The 19,727-nt window shown below is 37.2% G+C and overlaps 1 protein-coding gene across 1 annotated transcript in view; it reads right to left on the reverse strand.

The window, feature by feature from the left end:
* cntn3b (contactin 3b) overlaps positions 1 to 19,727 on the reverse strand; it is a 180,095-nt gene that overhangs the window by 141,830 nt on the left and 18,538 nt on the right. The window contains exons 2-3 of the mRNA XM_060919261.1: positions 17,707 to 17,846; positions 3,312 to 3,447 (exon numbers count right to left, since the gene is read on the reverse strand). Coding sequence (XP_060775244.1) covers positions 3,312 to 3,447; positions 17,707 to 17,761 — 191 coding nt within the window. The 5' untranslated portion in view covers positions 17,762 to 17,846. The remainder of the gene's footprint in view (positions 1 to 3,311; positions 3,448 to 17,706; positions 17,847 to 19,727) is intronic.

A 19,727-nucleotide genomic window follows, 5' to 3' on the forward strand; every position in this document is an offset into this window, starting at 1 on the left:
GATACTCCTGCCTTCTTTCAGGGTCTGTATCATGGTATGCCCTGTAGCACCTCTGCTTTTCAGCAGCAGAAAATGGTGCTATTCCCTGACAAATACATGCATACCATTTAAAGTAATCTTTTTTTAAAAGTATAAATAAATGGAGAATAAATGCAGAAGAAGTGGTGGTCTGGCAGAGAACTAGTGAAATCATCTCCGACTATTTTCACAGTTTCGAGGCCAATGCATGGTCAAGATACCTTCAGAAAGTTGCTCACTGCAATGAGACCGAGCCTTACACGCTAACAAAGAAGGATTTTTCCTATGAGTTAGAAAATTATCCATCCGTTGAGTTCCCTGACATCTCAAACTATCTGGTGCTGCAGACATCATTCTACACGGACAAACAGATGAAAACCTGGAAGAGCATGGAGGAGTGCAACTTTTTATATGTGGCTGGGTTAAAGATCTGGGAATCAAAACACTACAAGACATATCCTCTATTGTTTATGACCGGGTCAGTAGGGCTTTTTGTACATGTATGATGTATTCATGCAATGATAGGACGCTACAAGTTTTAGTATCGGGTGTAAACAAACCACAGCCACTCATTTCCCAATCCTCCCTGCTCTTCTCTTTCAGGTAAATCATTCACAAAGATCCATAGAAACCCCTTTAAAGACCTGGGTATTGGTGAAACATGACGGAAAAGTTATCACGGCTTACTGTAACTGTATGGCTGGGGAAGCAGTTTCGTGCTGTTAACTCATGAGCTCTGCTTTTGTGTTTATGTGGATTGTCTCAATTATCTTATCTATGTAGTTCAGTGTAGGAGCCCAATCTACATCATCATCCTTGTAAAGATTGCTAGGACATCCTGATAAATAAAGTGAAAACATACGTGTTAGTTTACAATATGGCAACCACAATCAAGCAGTAAACAAAAACACATTGGAGGACTTATGCATCTCCTGAACTTCAAAACATCACAAAATAACGGAAAATGGTGAGAAAAGTGCTTTGCGAATCCAAACAAAATAGATCAGAGGAATTTACAAACCTCTCATGAAGTGATCATCGCAAACTTGAGCACTCTTCGACTCGGCTCCCTTCCATTACAGTGAAAGGTTCAAGAGCCACCTTTCTTGTCATCTTTTGGTAAAATCTTTTGTTCTTTCACCCTTTATCACTTCATGGGAAACCCAGAAGAAACTTTCATCAGCTTCATTGTTTGTTTGATTCAAGCAGCCAAAAACAATCCAAGCATAGGGCATTTTATTGACTAGCAAGGCGCCACAGCGATAGTAACGCTTTCTGAACAGTGAGCTTAGCTGACCACTACTTCATGTCTTGCATATCTAATGAGATGGATGTGATGTTGGATGCAACCCACCTATTCCTTTAAATGATAATAAGCCACTGCTTAGTCCCCCCCCCCTTTTTTTTTGCTGGTCAAACAGGTAGCACTTTCCTCATGAATATTCATTCACAAAGGCAATTCTCAAACCATGAGTGGAGATACTTGGATGAGAGGGCAGCATAATTCTAAAGAACTGTTGAAGCACATGTTTTCTGAAATAGGGAGCCCAAAAGAAACAGACTGTGTTGTCTTATTTCAGAGTTTGTGGGTAGGTAGGCACTCCAGATACCCAAATATATGCGCAAAAGCACTGAAAAAATGAATTTGTCATATGTCCCCTCTACACTATTGTATGGTAATTGAATGATGATGCACAGCTCATAAATATGTTTGATTTCAGTTTTGTTTCATTTTTCCCCATTCCATTTTTGTTTCCTCATAATAACAATATGGTATGGTATAACTACTATACTTAAAACATACTTTAATTATTAAAAAAAGATGTGTTCTTAATGAGTTGTGAATCAAATACAATTCAATTTCTGAGAACAGAAATTAGTGGGTGCGCATATTTTCTTTTTCAGTGATGCCGGCTTTTGCTACTCTTAACACTCCAAGACAAGGTGTACACAACTGTACAGATTTCACTTATAATATTAATACTATTAAATCATATTAGAAAACAATGTCCTGCTTTTTTTTAATTACTTTGTACAAAAAAGTGGGTGAGTCCTGCTTTTTTTTTGAACAAACACGGAGAAGTGATGTACTTGTGTATGCATGTAAAGAAGTCATGGATGTTGGCTATATACATCCATTTATGGATAACATGCAGGGTTACAAGAATGCTTGCTACCCCCTACAATCATATAATTTTTGTACACAGAATAGCTAACCTTGTTTACATTGCATACAATGTCTGACTGTACTATGCCTGAATCTGCAAAAGTCTGTTCCTTTTGCTGAATTTGCAGAAGCGACTGCATCCTATTCGGTCGCCGTGTTTACAAGAAGTTCATGAATAAATCAAAAGCTTTCTAATTAAAGTGCATAATCTAAGTCATTCCGTCTGTTTGAAGAGCAGCAGACAGCTTTTGCACTTGTTTTCTTTTGTTTCGTGTGGTGCTGGGAGTGTAATTGATTAGCTCCTCGAATGCTCTTCATCTCACACGACGAATATAATGACACCCCCTGCTGTTGACCTAGCATTGTGTTCTCCAATGTATAAAGGCAAATACGTCTATTTAACAAAATGTGACTCACAAGGTTATTGTCCCTTTCCCATCCCCATCCCCCAAGCACTTACTTGAAGATTTGCATGATGCTGACCCAAGCTTGGAAACACAATCTGCCATGCAGCCAATCCCAGCTGCTATTTTCAGGCCAGAGATCCCACTAGAGACTAAGTGGGACAGTATCTTGGAAATCTTCAGAACAAATTAGTCATTTACATCCCTTCTATTTTCGAAGCAATTTTTTTTTATTCCTACTGCAATGTAAGTGCATATTACTCTCAGGGAAAGGCGAATAAATCAAGCTTGCTGCTTGCTAATATCTGAAGCTCCTGCTGAGGTTTGCACACGGCAGGAAAATAACAAGTCTCTAGCTGCAATGGTGGTTCTTCGTGTAACTAGCAACCTGTGTAGTACCAAGATGAAGCCATTTAGTGTACAGCATTGATTTTGATGACCTTGACATCCAGTACAGCATTGAAGAGCTTATAAAATATGAGTCATGAGATAAGATACTGTCAGAAGAATCACATACTATCCATAGAGTGGGTTACTGTATTTCTGTTGAGACAAACAAACCGCCTCTTCCTCTCCAAAATCGATAACAATCAGCATTATTAGTCTCTCATTCAATCCCCCTGAGGGAAGCATTGCTGATTTGCCAATGCCAACAGTGCGACAGGAGCACAGAAGCAGTGTACAGTCAAAATGGTTGCTAGTGTGTTAGAGAGAGCTATTACCTGTACTGTGGAAGAGGGATGCCCAAGGCCTCGCATGCTAGGACAGCCTCCTGCTTTGGGGAGTGGACAGGGAGAATCAGGTCACTGGGTTCTGTTCTCCACCTCGGACCGTGAAACAGTGCATCATCTGCATAAGCTGGCAAGAAGAGAAGAAAGAAGTGCATCAATGATAGCTTTACCTCAAAAACACTGCTTAATATTTTTATGCTGAATAAGTTTTATGCTACATTTAACTGGTGAACCTTAAGAAGACATTGCATTGGCTCCCAATCAAATTTCACATTGATTATAAAATACTACTATTACATTGATCTATAAAGCATTGAATGGTCTTGTGCCACAGCATCTGAGTGAACTTCTGATCCTTTTTGACCCAGAACACCTACTTAGGTCAAAATGTGCAGGCTATTTCTTGGTACCTCATATAGTGAAGGCTACATCAAGGAGAAGAGCCTTTTCTTACAAAGCCTCACAGTTATGGAACAGCCTTCCAAGTACTGTTTGGGACTCAGACACAGTCTGTGTTTAAGTCTCAGCTGAAAACATATCTTTTTAGTCAAGCCTTTGTTAATGGCTTTTTATTAGATACAGGAGTAGATCTGGAGGGTCCTCAGGCTTAGAGTGTTTTGGTAAACTGGGATGTGTGGATCCTGTGCCCCCCCCCCCCCCCCCCCCCCCACACACACACACACACACACACACATTCACTCGGGTTTGTTGACGGTGGAGTGGTTAGCTGATTTATGTCCCAGGGCACCCTCATGTCTGTGTTATCTTCTGGCTCTCCCTTTTAGTTATGCTGTTATAGTTAGTCTTGCTGGAGTCCCTGCTTGTACTCAGTGCACAACGTATACTGTTCTTAACCATTAGGTGACAAAAGGCATATCTAACAACCTGTGTTTTCTTTCTGGCTCTCTCTTCCCCCGTCTATGTCTCTCCCACTATCTGTCTGTCTCTGTTGAGTTACATGTCGATCTTAAGACACTAGTGATGCTGACTGCAGATGCTGACCTCTTCTGCTCTTCAGACCCACCAGATCCATCCTGATGCCCTATGTCTGGCTGGAGTCTCATCACATTGCTCTTGTAGAGGATGGCCCCATATGGACAGTCGAAAAACATATTTGGAAGCTGGCTCTGGACACTTACAGTTTTGCTATGATGGTTGAGGACTACAATTGCCATGATAACTTTAGGACTGCAGTTGTCATGAACAGTTTTGCACTCAAGTCTCCATCAATGAACAGTTGATAACGTCAACAAGCTAGACTTCATGCTAAAACTATAATGAATTTCTTGGTTACACAGTTGTAATTGTGACTATATAGGAGACAGTTATAAAAGTGAGTTATTTATAATCATGCTATCTGTTATCACTCAAATGAGGATGGATTCCCTTTTGAGTCTGATTCCTCTCAAGGTTTCTTCCTCATGTCATCTGAGGAAGTTTTTCCTTGCCACCATTGCCACAGGCTTGCTAATCAGGGATAAATAAATTTATCAGGGATAAAACTAGCTCACATGTTTAAAGTCTTTATTTTTCTGTGAAGCTGCTTTGTGACAATGTCTGTTATTAAAAGCGCTATACAAATAAACTGACTTGAATTAATAGCATACATATATACTGTAAATTATTTTATGTGTGGTAATACAGAGGTTTCTCTGGATTCAGAATATTTTTAGAAGTTAATGGAAAACTACAGTGAATGTGAATGATTACTCGTCTGTGTGCTAGCTGTGCAATAGATTGGTAACCTGCCCAGGGTGTACCCTGCCTCTTGCCCAAGGTCAGCTGGGATTGACTCTAGCCTTCCCTGTGAACCTGACTGATGAGTGGTATCGATAATGGATGGATGGATGGATGGATGGATGGATGGAAAAGTAGAGAGATACTAGAACACAAAACATATTTACTAATATCACAAACATAATCAGACAAGATCAGAAGAGATTGGGCATTCTCAGAGTAATATGTTATATAATATTTTTGTGTATTTGTGGTTGAGCCTACATTAACATTGAATTAATCGACTAACGTACAGTCAAATTCCAAGAAATATCTCACTTCCTTGTTATCGTTGTTGCTTGAATAAAATTTTTAAAAAGTACAGTCATGGCCAAAACTTTGAGACTGACACAAATTTTGGTTTTCACAAAGTTTGCTGCTTCAGTGTTTTTAGAATTTTTTGTCAGATGTTTGTCAGATGGTATACTGAAGTACAATTATAAGCATTTCATAAGTTTCAAAGGCTATTATTGACAAATACATCAAGTTTATGCAAAGACACAATATTTACAGTGTTGACCCTTCTTTTTCAAGACTCCTGCAATTCGCCCTGGCATGCTGGATATCAGCTTCTGGGCCAAATCCTGACTGATGGCAACTCATTCTTGCATAATCAGTGCTTGGGGCTTATCACAATTTTGGGGTTTTTATTTGTCCACCCGGACAAATAAGGATTGAGGATTGACCACAGGTTCTCGATGAGATTAAGATCTGGGGAATCTCCTGGCCATGGACCCAAAATTTCAATGTTTTGTTCCCCAAGCCACTTAGTTATCACTTTTGCCTTGTGACATGGTGCTCCATCATACTGGAAAAAGCATTGTTCATCACCAAATTGCTCCTGGATCCTTGGGAGAAGTTGCTTTTGGAGGATGTTTTGATACTATTCTTTATTCATGGAAGTGTTCTTAGGCAAAATTGTGAGTGAACCCACTCCCTTGGATGAAAAGCAACCCCACACATGAATAGTCTCAGGATGCTTTACTGTTGGCATGACACAGGACTCATGGTAGCGCTCACCTTTTCTTCTCCAGACAATCATTTTTCCAGATGTCCCAAACAGTCTGAAGGGGGCTTCATCAGAGAAAATAACTTTTTGCAGGACTTTTTGCAGACTGCAGAGGACTGTTCTGAGTCCTGTGTCATGCCAACAGTAAAGCATCCTGAGACTATTCATGTGTGGAGTTGCTTCTCATCCAAGGGAGTGGGCTCACTCACAATTTTGCCTAAGAACACTGGAAACTGCCGGTGTTTTTTGAGTCACAGGAAAGTAGTCAGGCTGTCTTCTGATCGGTTTTTCGACTGGGTCACTTGTGAATATCAGTCAGATAACCCCTATAGGGATGTTCTCTAACTCACTGTTTCTGATGAAGTATTCAGCAGAATTTTCCATCTGCTAGTTTTGATGTTATGATTCACGGGAGACTTTGAAGTGAGTTTTCATAGCTTTACCTACGTATTTTTTTTCAAATAAAACTGATTCATGTAAATAAATAACTATTTTAGAATACAACTGTAGTTGTTTTGATGAAAAATATTGAGATGTTAGTGGTCAGAATGATATTTTAAAAAACTGGAAGTCAGAAATGCGAGTGTCAATTTCAATTAAATTAACTGGAATTGTTTATTGGATGTGGCTCACACAATTTTTTCGAGGTTAGCCTTGAAAGCTGTGAATATTATCATTTATATTCTTTAATATAAACACTAGTAGGCCCTACTTTTGAGAAATACAAAGGCCTGCAGAGTACAAAGAGGGTATTAGAAATAATCTTTTATAACTTTTTTTGTTGAGTGTACAAATTTAATGTTTTACCTAATTAGCATAATTAATACTAATTAAATAATTTGTTTTGACTAATTTTTCAAACTTTGTATTCAGTATACAACCATCTACGTGCCTGCCAATTTCCATGTAAATATCTTGAAAAATATAAAAGTTATTAAGAAAAAACATTTGATCTCATTCACTAATTTGGCCCATTTTGGACCATGTTATCCTAATACAGAATATTAGGTCACTTTTCTCAAAATTAAGCCATTTCTTCAATCTTTGATTTGTAATATCTCAAGAACGGATAAACATATTTTAATTCTGTAAAAAGTATGTTGTTCGGCATTCAAATTTGAATTCCGTGAGAGCAGTTTCAAACAATTTGGACTGAATTTGAATTTTCACCTGACATGCCTACTTACATAGGATAAAACAAAACGTAACCCAGTACATTTGGTCATTTAGTTGATGCTTTTAAAGAAACTTGGCATACAATGCAAAATACAACTGAGGTGAAGAGTCTTGCTCATGGTTCCAGCCATGACATTTCTCATTGTTAGGCTTTGAACCCAGACCTTCTAATCTGTAACGCAAAGCCTTAATCACTGAGCCACCATCACCAGCTAAATAGCTTACATTGATTCAACCACTGCAACCACTGAATTAACTTACATTAAATGATTACATTAAATCAATGCAAGCTAGTTGAACTAGTTTTGATGGTTCAGTGGCTTTGAGTTACAAAGCAGAAGGTTGTCTGTTCAAATCCCAGAACTGCTAAGCTCCCTCAATTCAGTTCAATTGTATCCTGCCTTAATTATAAGTTGCTTTTTTGACCTTCACCTCAGTTGTATTCTGCATTATGTCACGTTTCTTTAAACAGCCAAATGAGCAAATATACTGGATTATGTATTATTTTATACTATGTAAGATATTACAGTGCTGTAATTACCCTGTAATGTATGTTTATAGTTGTCTACTGTAACTTTTTATTGTAGTTTATTGGCAAGTTTGTTGTCGGTAAATTGCTGTAAAATAATATGGTGTATACTGTATTTTTATGCTGTAAAATAATAAATAATGGTGATTTTGATTACTGTACAGTATATAAAGTAGTTAAAGGCATCTGTCAATAATGCAATTTATACACATTATTGTTATGTATGTTATGTATGTAAGTTACAATTTACTATTAAATAGGTCAATTCAAAACTCCATTCAGCACATCTCCCCACCAGTTCTGTAAAGTTTGAATGCAGTTGAATTAGAATTAGCTTTTTACTTCAGTTGTATACAGTGAGAGGAAATAAGTATTTGGACGCTTTGTTTTTGTGATTCAATATGCATATAGTGCATACAGTACTAGTCAAAAGTTTGGACACCCCTATTCGTTCATAGCTTTTTCTGTATTTTGACTATTTTCTCCATTGTAGAACAATACTGAAAACATCAAAACTATGAAATAACATATAGAACATATATGGAATTATGTGGTAAAAAAAAGTGTTAAAAACAAAGTATGTTTCACATTTTAGATTATTTAAAGTAGCCACCATTCACCTTGATGACACTTTGCACACTATTGGCATTATCCTAACTAGCTTCATGAGGTACAGGCCCGGCGCCATGGGGGGGCGAAAGGGGGCGTCGCCCCCTCGTGGCTACAGCCCTGCCCCCTCAACGGAGACTCAGATCACTTAATTGTTTTCTTATGAAAATATAATGTATTATAGACGTATTAATAATTTGCATTTTCAAATACGAAATATTAAGTGGTTGCGCATTGCACAAAAATACATTTCACATAAATCACTACTAAAACTGGCACGGTAGAACAAATCTGATTGGTTGTTATGATTCTTACGTTGCAATCGTAGAATTTAACTGTATTAAGGTAGGATTATTTCAAAAAGCCTGAATTTAATATTAACCCTGTTTTAGACATATGTATCAATCCTAACTACTGGGGACTAGTTATTGTGGGTGTATGTGTGAAATGCTGACACAGCCGCGCACACACAGACCTGTGATAAGGACAAGGGTCGTGCGGGCGGGGGTTTTACATGTACACTTACAAGTGCACTGTCTCTGCAATATCCTGCAATATGCAGTCAGTTTATGGGAGTAGTCTTTCCCCTTCCGAATTAAACGAATTCAATCACAATATTGTGAATCCATTTTCTTTCTTTGTAGGCTAAGTTTATCTCCGTTTATGTTGGTGTATGTGTTCATATATGGTCCGCTTTGTGCGCAAATAGCGTAAGAATATGTGTCGTTGACGTCACCCCCCCATGCAGCGGGGGTGAAAATAAATCACTTCAGAGTGTTTTGTCCCCTACACGCCTAAACTGGGATCGCGGATTAAGTGGTTAGCGTTGACTCGGTGCGAGTCAGGAAGGCTATTACTAGTGCAGCCGCGGGGTCTGTTGATTTTTTTTAATTATGATTTTGGCCGCCGAGCCAAGTACCTTAGACTTGCATTGACGTTTTGTTTTCATGCTGCGGAGCTATTTGTATGTATTTTAAATGTAAAGGACTTGCCTGTAGGTTTGTGTGTGTTGTTTTATGTTTGGCATCTTTCCGGTTGTAACGCGTGTCTGTGAGAAAATTGGAGGGGAGGGTTAACAGGTGGGCACGGGGGTTGATAAAAGCGCAACTGCCCTGGTAATATGTCACATGATTTTCCCGGACTAAAGCAACCTTCGGGGCCGTGGTTTTGTGGTTGGCGCAGTTAATTGTTTGAAACACGTTGTCAGACCGCCATCACTACTACACACTATATGAAAAATATTTGCCCCCTTGCGATTTCTAATTGCCCCCTTAGTAAACTGTTCCTGGTGCCAGGCCTGATGAGGTAGTCACCTGGAATGCTTTTCAATTAACAGCTGTGCCTCTTCAAAAGTTAATCAGTTTAATTTCTTGCCTTCTTAATGCATTTGAGATCAAACACTAAACAGTAAATAATAAAAATACAGTAAATAGCCCGATTCAGCAACTGTAGTAATCCATATGTCAAAAACCACTAAACTAAGTAAAGAGAAATGACAGTCCATCATAACTTTAAGACATGAAGTGTATTTTAATTAATAAAAATAAAGAAAAACAGTGAATGAGAAGGTGTGTCCAACTTTTGACTGATACCATATATTCATTTCAAATTTGCACACGTCTTTTCACTTTGCACTTGTAAATATGAACAGAAATATCTATTAATAAGCATGAGTAAAGATGTGTTTGCAATACTAAATTGATAGGGAGAGGTATTCGGACATTGTCATTGGTTGGGAAGTTTTCACACAAGAATTAGCAATCATGATGTAGTGGGACACACTGAAAAAAATGGCCTGTTAAATTAACACAAAAAAATCTTGTACATCGGTTGCACTTATTAAAATCATATCCACTAAGACCAATTAAGTCATGTTCGTCAAACAGAACATGACTTAATTGGGCTTAGTGGATATGATTTTAATAAGTGCAACCGATGTACAAGATTTTTTTGTGTTAATTTAACAGGCCATTTTTTTCAGTGCATATTAGGGAAAAATTAAATCTCATTGACCAGTAAAAGTCTGGGGAGAAGATGGAAGCTTCAGCATGATAACAGCCAACAGACAGATGATTCAAGAAGGCCTTACATGGCCAAATCAATCTCCTGACTTGAATCACACTGAACATTTTTGGAGGATTTTAAAACTAGAAGGGCACTCGGCAAAGTGCATACCTCTGCCAAGCCATATATTATCAACATAAAAATCAAATTATTTGAACCTAGGATAATACTAAAGCTATACACCAAGTCAGGGATCCCAGCAGTAACTGAAAAAAATAGAGGAATGTAAGAAACTATCAGCAGGGGTCAAGGGCGCTGCAAGCCCCCTGAAGCTGTTGAGATTTTAACATTTAAAGATGCTATAGAACACATTTTTTACATAGATTTAACATAGAAAAGCAACAGAATTTAACAATAATGTGTATCTATTTGATGCCATATTTTATAATCAATGACATAAGTGGCAAAAAAAAATTGTTATTTATAAAAATTAGATGAAAATGTAGCTTTGAAGAATATACTTCTTCTAACCCGGACACTGTTCCGCTATCTCTTTTATGGACGATATCTTTTTTCCACGACATATTCAGGGCTGTGAAATTGTAAATAAGAAATCCAAGGAAAAGGGGGGGCCTGGGGGGCACAGCCCCCCAGCATAAGCCGGGGGTCTGGGGCCCGCAGGGCCCCAGATACCAAGCCATTTTAGGTGTTATATGGTGTATTCTGAGCATTTCCTGCAAGTAAAAAATTGATCTCAACAAGTAAATATTTGACTAGTCTTGGTCTTCATTTTGCCATATAAAATACCTATCAACAGTTTTCTCTTTTAAAATGAAAGATCCATGTAAAATACCTTGAAATATCTAATAAGTGCCTATGTATTTTATCTCTTAATCAAAATAAAAGTTAAAAAAATGTGTAAATAACAATTTAAAGAAATGTTAATAAAAGAAAACTTTGATAGGCCTTTCAAAATGACTTTGTGAAAAATCATGCTCAATATTTAAGTGAGAGATACCTGTTGTCTTCCAAATTACACTTAATTCTTGTATTATGTCCTGGCTTTTTCCAAGAATCTGTCACAATGTCTCTTGTCTACAGAGCAAAAGTTTAAAAAAAACTAATGTTTCTTATCTATTATTTACATCTTTTCTTTTACTTCTGGCTCCTTCTATTCCTCTTTGTATCACTCCCAGTTATTAATTCTATAGTATTTGCATTCCTCTATTAAAGCCATTTACAAAATGTTCATAGTCTGTCAAACAGCATCTAATGAAAGTCTTTTCATTTTCTTTTCTTTAACACCATCTCTTTCAGTTTTGCAAACTTGTTCTTTTTCATCTTTTCCTTCAGTCTGTCTGTGTGTTCTTTTCTAGCCCTCTTTGCATCTCTCTCAAACACCTCCTTAGCTTTCCTTTTTGATGGCATCTTAACTATGTCTGATCTTGCACCCTGTAAGTACAAAATTCACGTACACGGTGCCAGGTCACGCAATAGCTATTTTTAGCTCTGTCATGCACTCCTGAGCAGTGTTGCCAGATACTCCTGACGTTTTCCAGCCCAAAATATGTTCAAAACCCACCAAAATGCACTTGAAACCGCCCAGCTAGGCGGAAACCGCCCAATCTGGCAACACTTCTCCTGAGTCGCAGTCAAGACGTGTTCCACGCTCAGCTGGCATAAAACTCCGCGAGTCCGGCTGTATTGAGCCGCCGGTCTTGTGCAAGGCGATTAAAACCGACTAGACCCCCCCAATGATTTTTAATGCAAAAATAGACGTTTTGTGAAGATGATATTTTTCTCGACAGAATCCGCAGAAATTTCACAGCCCTGCATATTGAATTAAGTTCAACGCATTAGAAACAAAAGCACGAACAGAGTTAAAACACATTTTCTAGCAAATGGGCACGGTCATATTGTTTTCTCGTTCTATCACGTACAGTCTCGCGGTATTTACATCAATTTAACTTCCGAGTGTTCCCAAATGTCAACGAGAACAAACGAAGCTGACAAAAACATCGCTAAACAAGCAAACCAAATCAGAACGTATTCTGCTGGTCATTTTACTTAAACAAACATATTTTTAACGGATATACAAGAGATTTAAAAAAAAAACACCACCACTTTGGCTAGAAAAATAGCGGAATTCCGCTAAATAGCGGACGTCTGGGATCCCACTTGGTCCAAGTGTTATTAAAATCCGTTTACTACTTTTTGAGTTACGTTGGGAACAGACAAAAAAAAAAAATCCTGGATCCACATATATATCCGGATTTCATCAAAACTGAATCCATTGTTCCTTGGCCCATAGCCCACTTTTCCTCAAACTTTCATCAAAATCCATTCATGACTTTTTGAGTTATGTTGGGAAAAGACAAACAAACAAATAAACAAATAGAGGTGAAAACAACATTGGCTGAGGTAATTATAAGTAAATCAGTGGATATAACTTTGTCAAATTGAAGATGATTTGCCAAGAGAAATATGGCAAAATATAAACCATAATGCTGCAAAAAAGCTTATTATTTCTTACCATAGATGTCTCCAAGTTGTGCTTGCTAACACCAGTTTTCAAACAAAGCACTAATTTTGTTAATTTATGGTATTTCTGTCTAAATCTTTTTTTCTGATCAATTTTGTTTTAAACATATCCTTTATGCTTATGAATAAATATATTTTTCTCATATTTACTGTATGCATACAAAGTCCAAAGACATTATGTGAAGTGGCTACATGCACTGGAAGCATATTAAATAACAAAAACAAAAGTGTCTGTAGAGATAAGTTTCAGTGTATATAATCTCAGTTTTCAAAAGCCAGAAATAACTTTAAAAGTTGGGAAGAATCATTGCACAATACAATGAAATAACAAGGGCAAGAGCTGCTGTTAAAGAAACAACTTCATGTACATAATATCAATTTTGTCAAAAGAGTCTTGACCTAATTGGAAGAAGAAAAAAAACCCTGTGTAAAACACTTTGCCTATTTAATTAGGTAAATTATGGCTTTTTAATTAAGCAGTAACGACACGGGTCACTGGATAAATGACCTTCCATTAAGTGATTTATCCATACAGATTTTTCTTCACATGTTTGTCATAGTTCTGCAATATCCTTGGATATGCACGGCTACATTAAGACCTGAGCTATTTTCTAAACCAATTTATACCTTTATTTCAGTGTGCTGACTGCAAAGTTGAATTCTGGGCAAAATGTTCTATTTCTATTGCTGTTGGAGTTTTAAGATGTTTTGCTGCACACACTGTGTATCCTATGTGTAAATGTTTTGCCGAGATAAAATGCGTCCTGCATTTTATGATTCTGGAGATTGCCAAAGCAAATGAGCAACAATATCACATGACCATCATGGGGCATGTTTAACCTACTTTTAACCAAAACAAGTTGCCGTGGGCAAACATGGCGGACTTCACTCTCCTGCCAGCTAAAAGGCAGCAGAAAAGAAAAGGAAAGCCTGCCTAGTGAATGCAACTGCAAGATAGAGCTGCAAGAAAGGTGATAGGACATGTCATTTTTCTGGAGAGATAACGAAATCATCCTTGCTAGTGCTTAGCTATCTTAGCTTTAGAATGCAGGGGCTTGACTCCATGGTAGTGAGTATGGAGTTATACACCTAATGTTTTGATCTTATAGAGAAAGAAATGATAAGAGAAAAACAGTAACAGATAAAAGATATGTTCATCATTTGTTTCGTTGATCTATTTGCAAATGTCAACTACAAATTACATACCTGCGACTCAAAACTCTTCAAGGTCAATGTAGAGTCACAATGTTTTCTGCACGTTGCCATCTTGGTGTGACACAGTTCCATAATTATGCTAATTAGTTAAAGCTCCTCACGTTTGGCTATTTCCATAGGGCCATACTGTTTACCTCAAGAGGGAGGATATTCAGTCCCAAAACAAAGAAAAGTAACCCTCAGGACATCAAAATGATCGCATCTCTTCCACATGATATTGTTCTTCTGAGACACAGGAAAACACCTTGCACAATAAAAAATGTGAACATTTCAGAAGACTTTGCAGTCAGCACCTAAACACATTTGAACAACGTTGACTCCATGCCTCTTTTTCTATGTCTACTCAAAGCCACAATGGGGGAAATCAAAAAATACTTCTCTGCTCTGTGTCAGTACATGAATGTTTCCAAGGCTGTATGAGTGAACCGATCCCTTATGGATAAATGAAAACCTTTACAATTTAATTAAATAGTGGACTTGTGTAAGGATAAGTAAACTGAAGTTATTTATTATATTTAGTAACAGAGAACACTGGATGGGAGATGGGACTACATCCTGGAAGGAACTCCAGTCCAGACCATGTACACACTCATTTACACAAGGGCAATTTAGCATAGCCAATCTACCATACTGAGGAATCTGAAGGAAATTCACACAGACAAAGCTGAGAGCTTGAAAAACTACAATAACTCAAATTCAGGATGGAACTGCCTAGCTGTGAGGTGACAAATCCTTCCATTACAACACCATGTTGCCCAGCTAAAATTATTGCTATAAAAAAAACCTAAATAAAATAAAAATAAAAAAGAATGGTGAACTAGTAGTCAAATAAATTTTGCGTTGAAAGTCCTTTAATTAAGAGTTTTTCTGTGCATATAAAATTTCAAATCTATAAGTGTTGCTTATGTCAAGTAGTGCTGCCCAGATCATCTTCAGCAAAGTTCAGAGGCATGACATTACACTGACAGGATTTTGTTTCTGAAATCACTTCTTTCATCAGCGTTGTCAAGCACTATCTGTGATTCATGTCTGCCTCTGCACTACCTGGCTGAAGTGATTTAATTTCCTGACATTTTCTTCTTCTTTTTTCCCCCTACTAAAGTGAACAGGTATTGTTTGAAGGGGTTTGCACTTGGTTACCGTGCAAGCTTAATTCAATTCACATTAAATTTGACCTTTAAAGCATTGAGCTCAGTTGAAAAAAAAGAAAGAGAAAAAAATGACTAAATAAATAAAAGCGAGAAAATGAAAGGAAGTCCCATGAGGGCATAGGGTAGTAGAAAGATGGTGCTTTCTGGGGAGATATGGACACAGTTCCATACAAAGGTTCCAGATAATCATCTCCAACAAGCCCACTGATAGGATTAAAGAGTCAGTGAAAAGCTGTGAGGCTGAATGTAAAAGGTCTCAGAATAATTGTCTGAAGGGCAAGACTTTAAAAAATGTTTTGTTATTTAAACACAATGGGCAATTCAGAAAGCTCCCCATCTTGCACAAGCATTACATGCTCTAGCCTAGGTAGCAAGCATGCATGTGTTTTGGGTATGTGGCTTTGGGGGGAAGATTGAAAGAAAAGGATGAGTTTCAAAACAGTTTCTGATTCCTTCAGTGAAAATCGGTGCTACTCCACGATGGCATAATTCTCAAATGAGTCAGTAAATTTCCATATGGCAAATTGTGATAACTGTTGTCAGCCACCACATGTCATTCAGAATGTTCTTGAGAGCATTATCTGATCAGTACATACAATACCAGTCAAAAGTTTGGACACACCTAATTTAATGGTTTTCTTTATTTTTATGAATTAAAAGACACTTCATGCCTTAAAGTAATGATGAATGTTGTTTCTCTTGACTTAGCTGAGCGGTCCTGACATAATATGGATTACTACAGTTGTGGAATAAGGCCAGTTACTGTATTTTTATTATTTAGTATTTACTGTTTGAGCTCAAATGCATTAAGAAGGCAAGAAATTCCACTAATTAATTTTTGACGATGTACACCTATTAATTGAAAAGCATTCCAGGTGACCACCCCATGAAGCCGGTTAAGATAATGCCAATAGTGTGCAAAGTGTCATCAAGGTAACCCCTGTTTATGAAGGCTGATGCTAGCTTACCCACGACTTGGTGCTGTTAATGCAGTTACCTTCTAGCTGGTGTAGTGGTAGCGCAGGCCAATGCTAGCGTAGGCCAATGCTAGTGCAGTCAAGCTGAATATTATTATTATTTTCCCTGTGTAATTTACTTAGTTACTTTTAAAATCAACATCAACAACTACACACAATGGAGTGACCTGGCAGCCAAAATTCTGTCAAAATCTTCCACTTTTACCAAAGCAAGCCTTGCAGCCATGTTTGTTTACAGACTGTCACAGTCACTCGCTAGCACGAAAGTTTTACATCTCCGACGTGTCTCTTTTCCAGTTTTTTGATGTACTTTGGTATGTTTTTCTCTTGTAAGTATGCGTGAAGAATATATAATGAAGTTTTGGTAGCCTTTCAGGTGTTCAGCACGTCTTTTGTTTCAGTTTATTTATTTACTGCTAAAACCTAGCACTGGATTAGCCTTGTCTTCTCTCTTACCTGGCTGACAAAGAAATGATTCTGCGTGTGCACAGCAGAAAAGTTTTGTCATTGGATCTTCACATGAGCTCTGACGTGACCTCGTGTTGTCTTGATGTCTTGTTATAATATTGCACGCTCATTCTCCATTGGGGAGAGTGGTGTAATACATGGAGGATCAACAATATGATAACAATATTGCATGCCATCAATAAACCCACAAGAAGGGAATAGAATATATGTTTTTATTCCATGGAAAAAATGGCCCATATGTATAATAATTCCCGATATTTCACTCTGATGATGTCACTCCCAGTGGTTTCCTGCTGCCTGCTGACTAGATATGTGCTGTCAAAATGGTAAACCAGTTCAAAATTTAAATTCTTTTGATTAACTTGCATTTTTTTTTATGTGTCTATATAATATTACATTACATGATGGCATGAATATGTATGAAGTTTATCTTCTTGTGTTGAAAAATATATCAGTCATTTGCTCACTTGTGATATATATATATATATATATATATATACCACTCGAAGATAAACTTCATATTTTTGCACAAACATGCAATATTCTCTATATATGTTCCATATGCTATTTCATAGTTTTGATGTCTTCAGTATTGCTCTATAATGTAGAAAATAGTCAAAATACGGAAAAACCTATGAATGAGTAGGTGTGTCCAAACTTTTGACTGGTATGCCTGAAGAGAATATTTTCTGAAAACATATTACACTGTAGAGGTTAATTGAATCATGGCACCACTACATTTTAGTCCCTTTCAATGCATCTTCAAACACAAACTAAGTCCACAAGTTTAGATTATATTTCAGTTTTTTCTGAACAATTTCCTACAATACAAGGCTTACATGACACAACATGTACAATGAATCTAAAATGAAAATGGAAAACAGGAGAAGAAATGGAGCTTTGGAATAAAATGACGCATGAGACATTTTACCTGCAAGGCAGCCAGTGATTGATAGCAGCACTAGCCATTTCCATAGTAACGTCATCTTCAGTTGCCAAGGGCAAATATGACTCTCATCCAATTGCTTGTGAATAGAATAGTTTTTTTCCTCCTAAATCAAGACGTATAATCTGTGGGAAAAGTAATTACAGAAATAATGAAAATGAGACATTTTGGGCCAAATGTGACAGGACGTTTTTTTTTTTAAACTTTGGGTTATAGACACATTAATGATTACACTTAAGTGATCACATTCAATCTAGATATACATGTAGTTAAAAGCAATTTAAGCAAAAAACACAGTGCTAAAATGTCAACAAGCCACTCTTTTCACTGAATAGGAGCTTTAAATGTTTTAAAATGTTTTACGTGTAGCCAATCTGGTTCAAAAGCATGGAAGCAGATGGACTCAGAAAGTGCGAAGTGTAATTATGGCATTGATGTGTCCTTTAAAATGCTCCAGTTGAACCATTTAAACTTTGGTTCTTAAAAATATATATCCTGCACAGTTCACCTCAATGTAAACTAAGTGCAGCATGTTAAGCTGGGAAAAAAATAAAATCAAATTTAAAAAAGCTTGCCTCATTGCTATAATAACTCATTGACCGCAAAAACTATTTTCCCTCACCTATAAATAGGAAATGTCAGCTTCTATACTGACACTTTTCCACTGGCTCTTAGAGATATACATAATATGCTAATTATAGGATCCTTTTCACCCTTTCCATTTCTTCTCAGAGAGCTTCCTGGAAGCTTGCTCAAGTATGTTAGACATTTTGAAAGACTGGAAGCATGCCAAGACTGAGATTGAGCTGGAATCCTAAATCCTGCCATACAGAAGACAGCTGCAAAAGATGCTCTGAAAAAGCTCTCAATACCAAACACATTATTCTGGACACTATGCCCTACATTGCCAAATGCTGTATGATAGCATGGTGTTTAGAACAACTTTAGCATTGGAATTACAGTGGCCTGTAAGTGCAGAACACATCAACACATCAAAAATGCAATAGCAAATCAGAAAACACAACACGAAAACTGAAAAACACAACAACAAACCAGAAAGCACACCAATATTAACTACATAACTATATATTAACTATATATACACCAATAACCAATATTAACCAATGATAACTGTAACTATATTTGTATTTGACTACAGTGACTGCAGAAAACAGTCTGAGAGTTAAAAGAAAAAAAAAGAAATATGAGCCTAAATAAATCTATTAGTGCATTTATTTGTGTTTATTTTTATCAAGGGTGTTCATATGAAATTATATTAAATGTGCTGTTAATATTCTACATCATTAATATGTAACTCAACCTTACCAAAAACAAACAAACAAACAAACAAACAAACAAACCCTCATGCAATGTATCGACAGAACTTTCTATACATTTGGGCACATATGTTGCACAATAACGTATCAAACATTCACTCAAATGCTCCATATGAGTTTTAACTACTAAGCTATTTCAATAAGAACAATATGGAATGAATCATTTTACCACTTCTATCTATCTATCTATCTATCTATCTATCTATCTATCTATCTATCTATCTATCTATCTATCTATCTATCTATCTATCTATCTATCTATCTATCTATCTATCTATCTATCTATCTATCTATCTATCTATCTATCTATCTATCTATCTATCTATCTATCTATCTATCTATCTATCCTGCACAGTTCACCTCAATGTAAACTATGTGCAGCATGTTAAGCTGGAAAAAAATAAAATGAAATTTAAAAAAAGCTTGGGCGGCACGGTGGTGTAGTGGTTAGCGCTGTCGCCTCACAGCAAGAAGGTCCGGGTTCGAGCCCCGTGGCCGACGAGGACCTTTCTGTGCAGAGTTTGCATGGTCTCCCTGTTCCGTGACTTGTCCAGGGTGTACCCTGCCTTTCGCCTGTAGTTAGCTGGGATAGGCTCCAGCTTGCCTGCGACCCTGTAGAACAGGATAAAGCGGCTAGAGATGATGAGATGAAAAAAAGCTTGCCTCATA

This window comes from Neoarius graeffei, chromosome 4 (assembly GCF_027579695.1).
Source record: "Neoarius graeffei isolate fNeoGra1 chromosome 4, fNeoGra1.pri, whole genome shotgun sequence".
Lineage (NCBI taxonomy): Eukaryota > Metazoa > Chordata > Actinopteri > Siluriformes > Ariidae > Neoarius > Neoarius graeffei.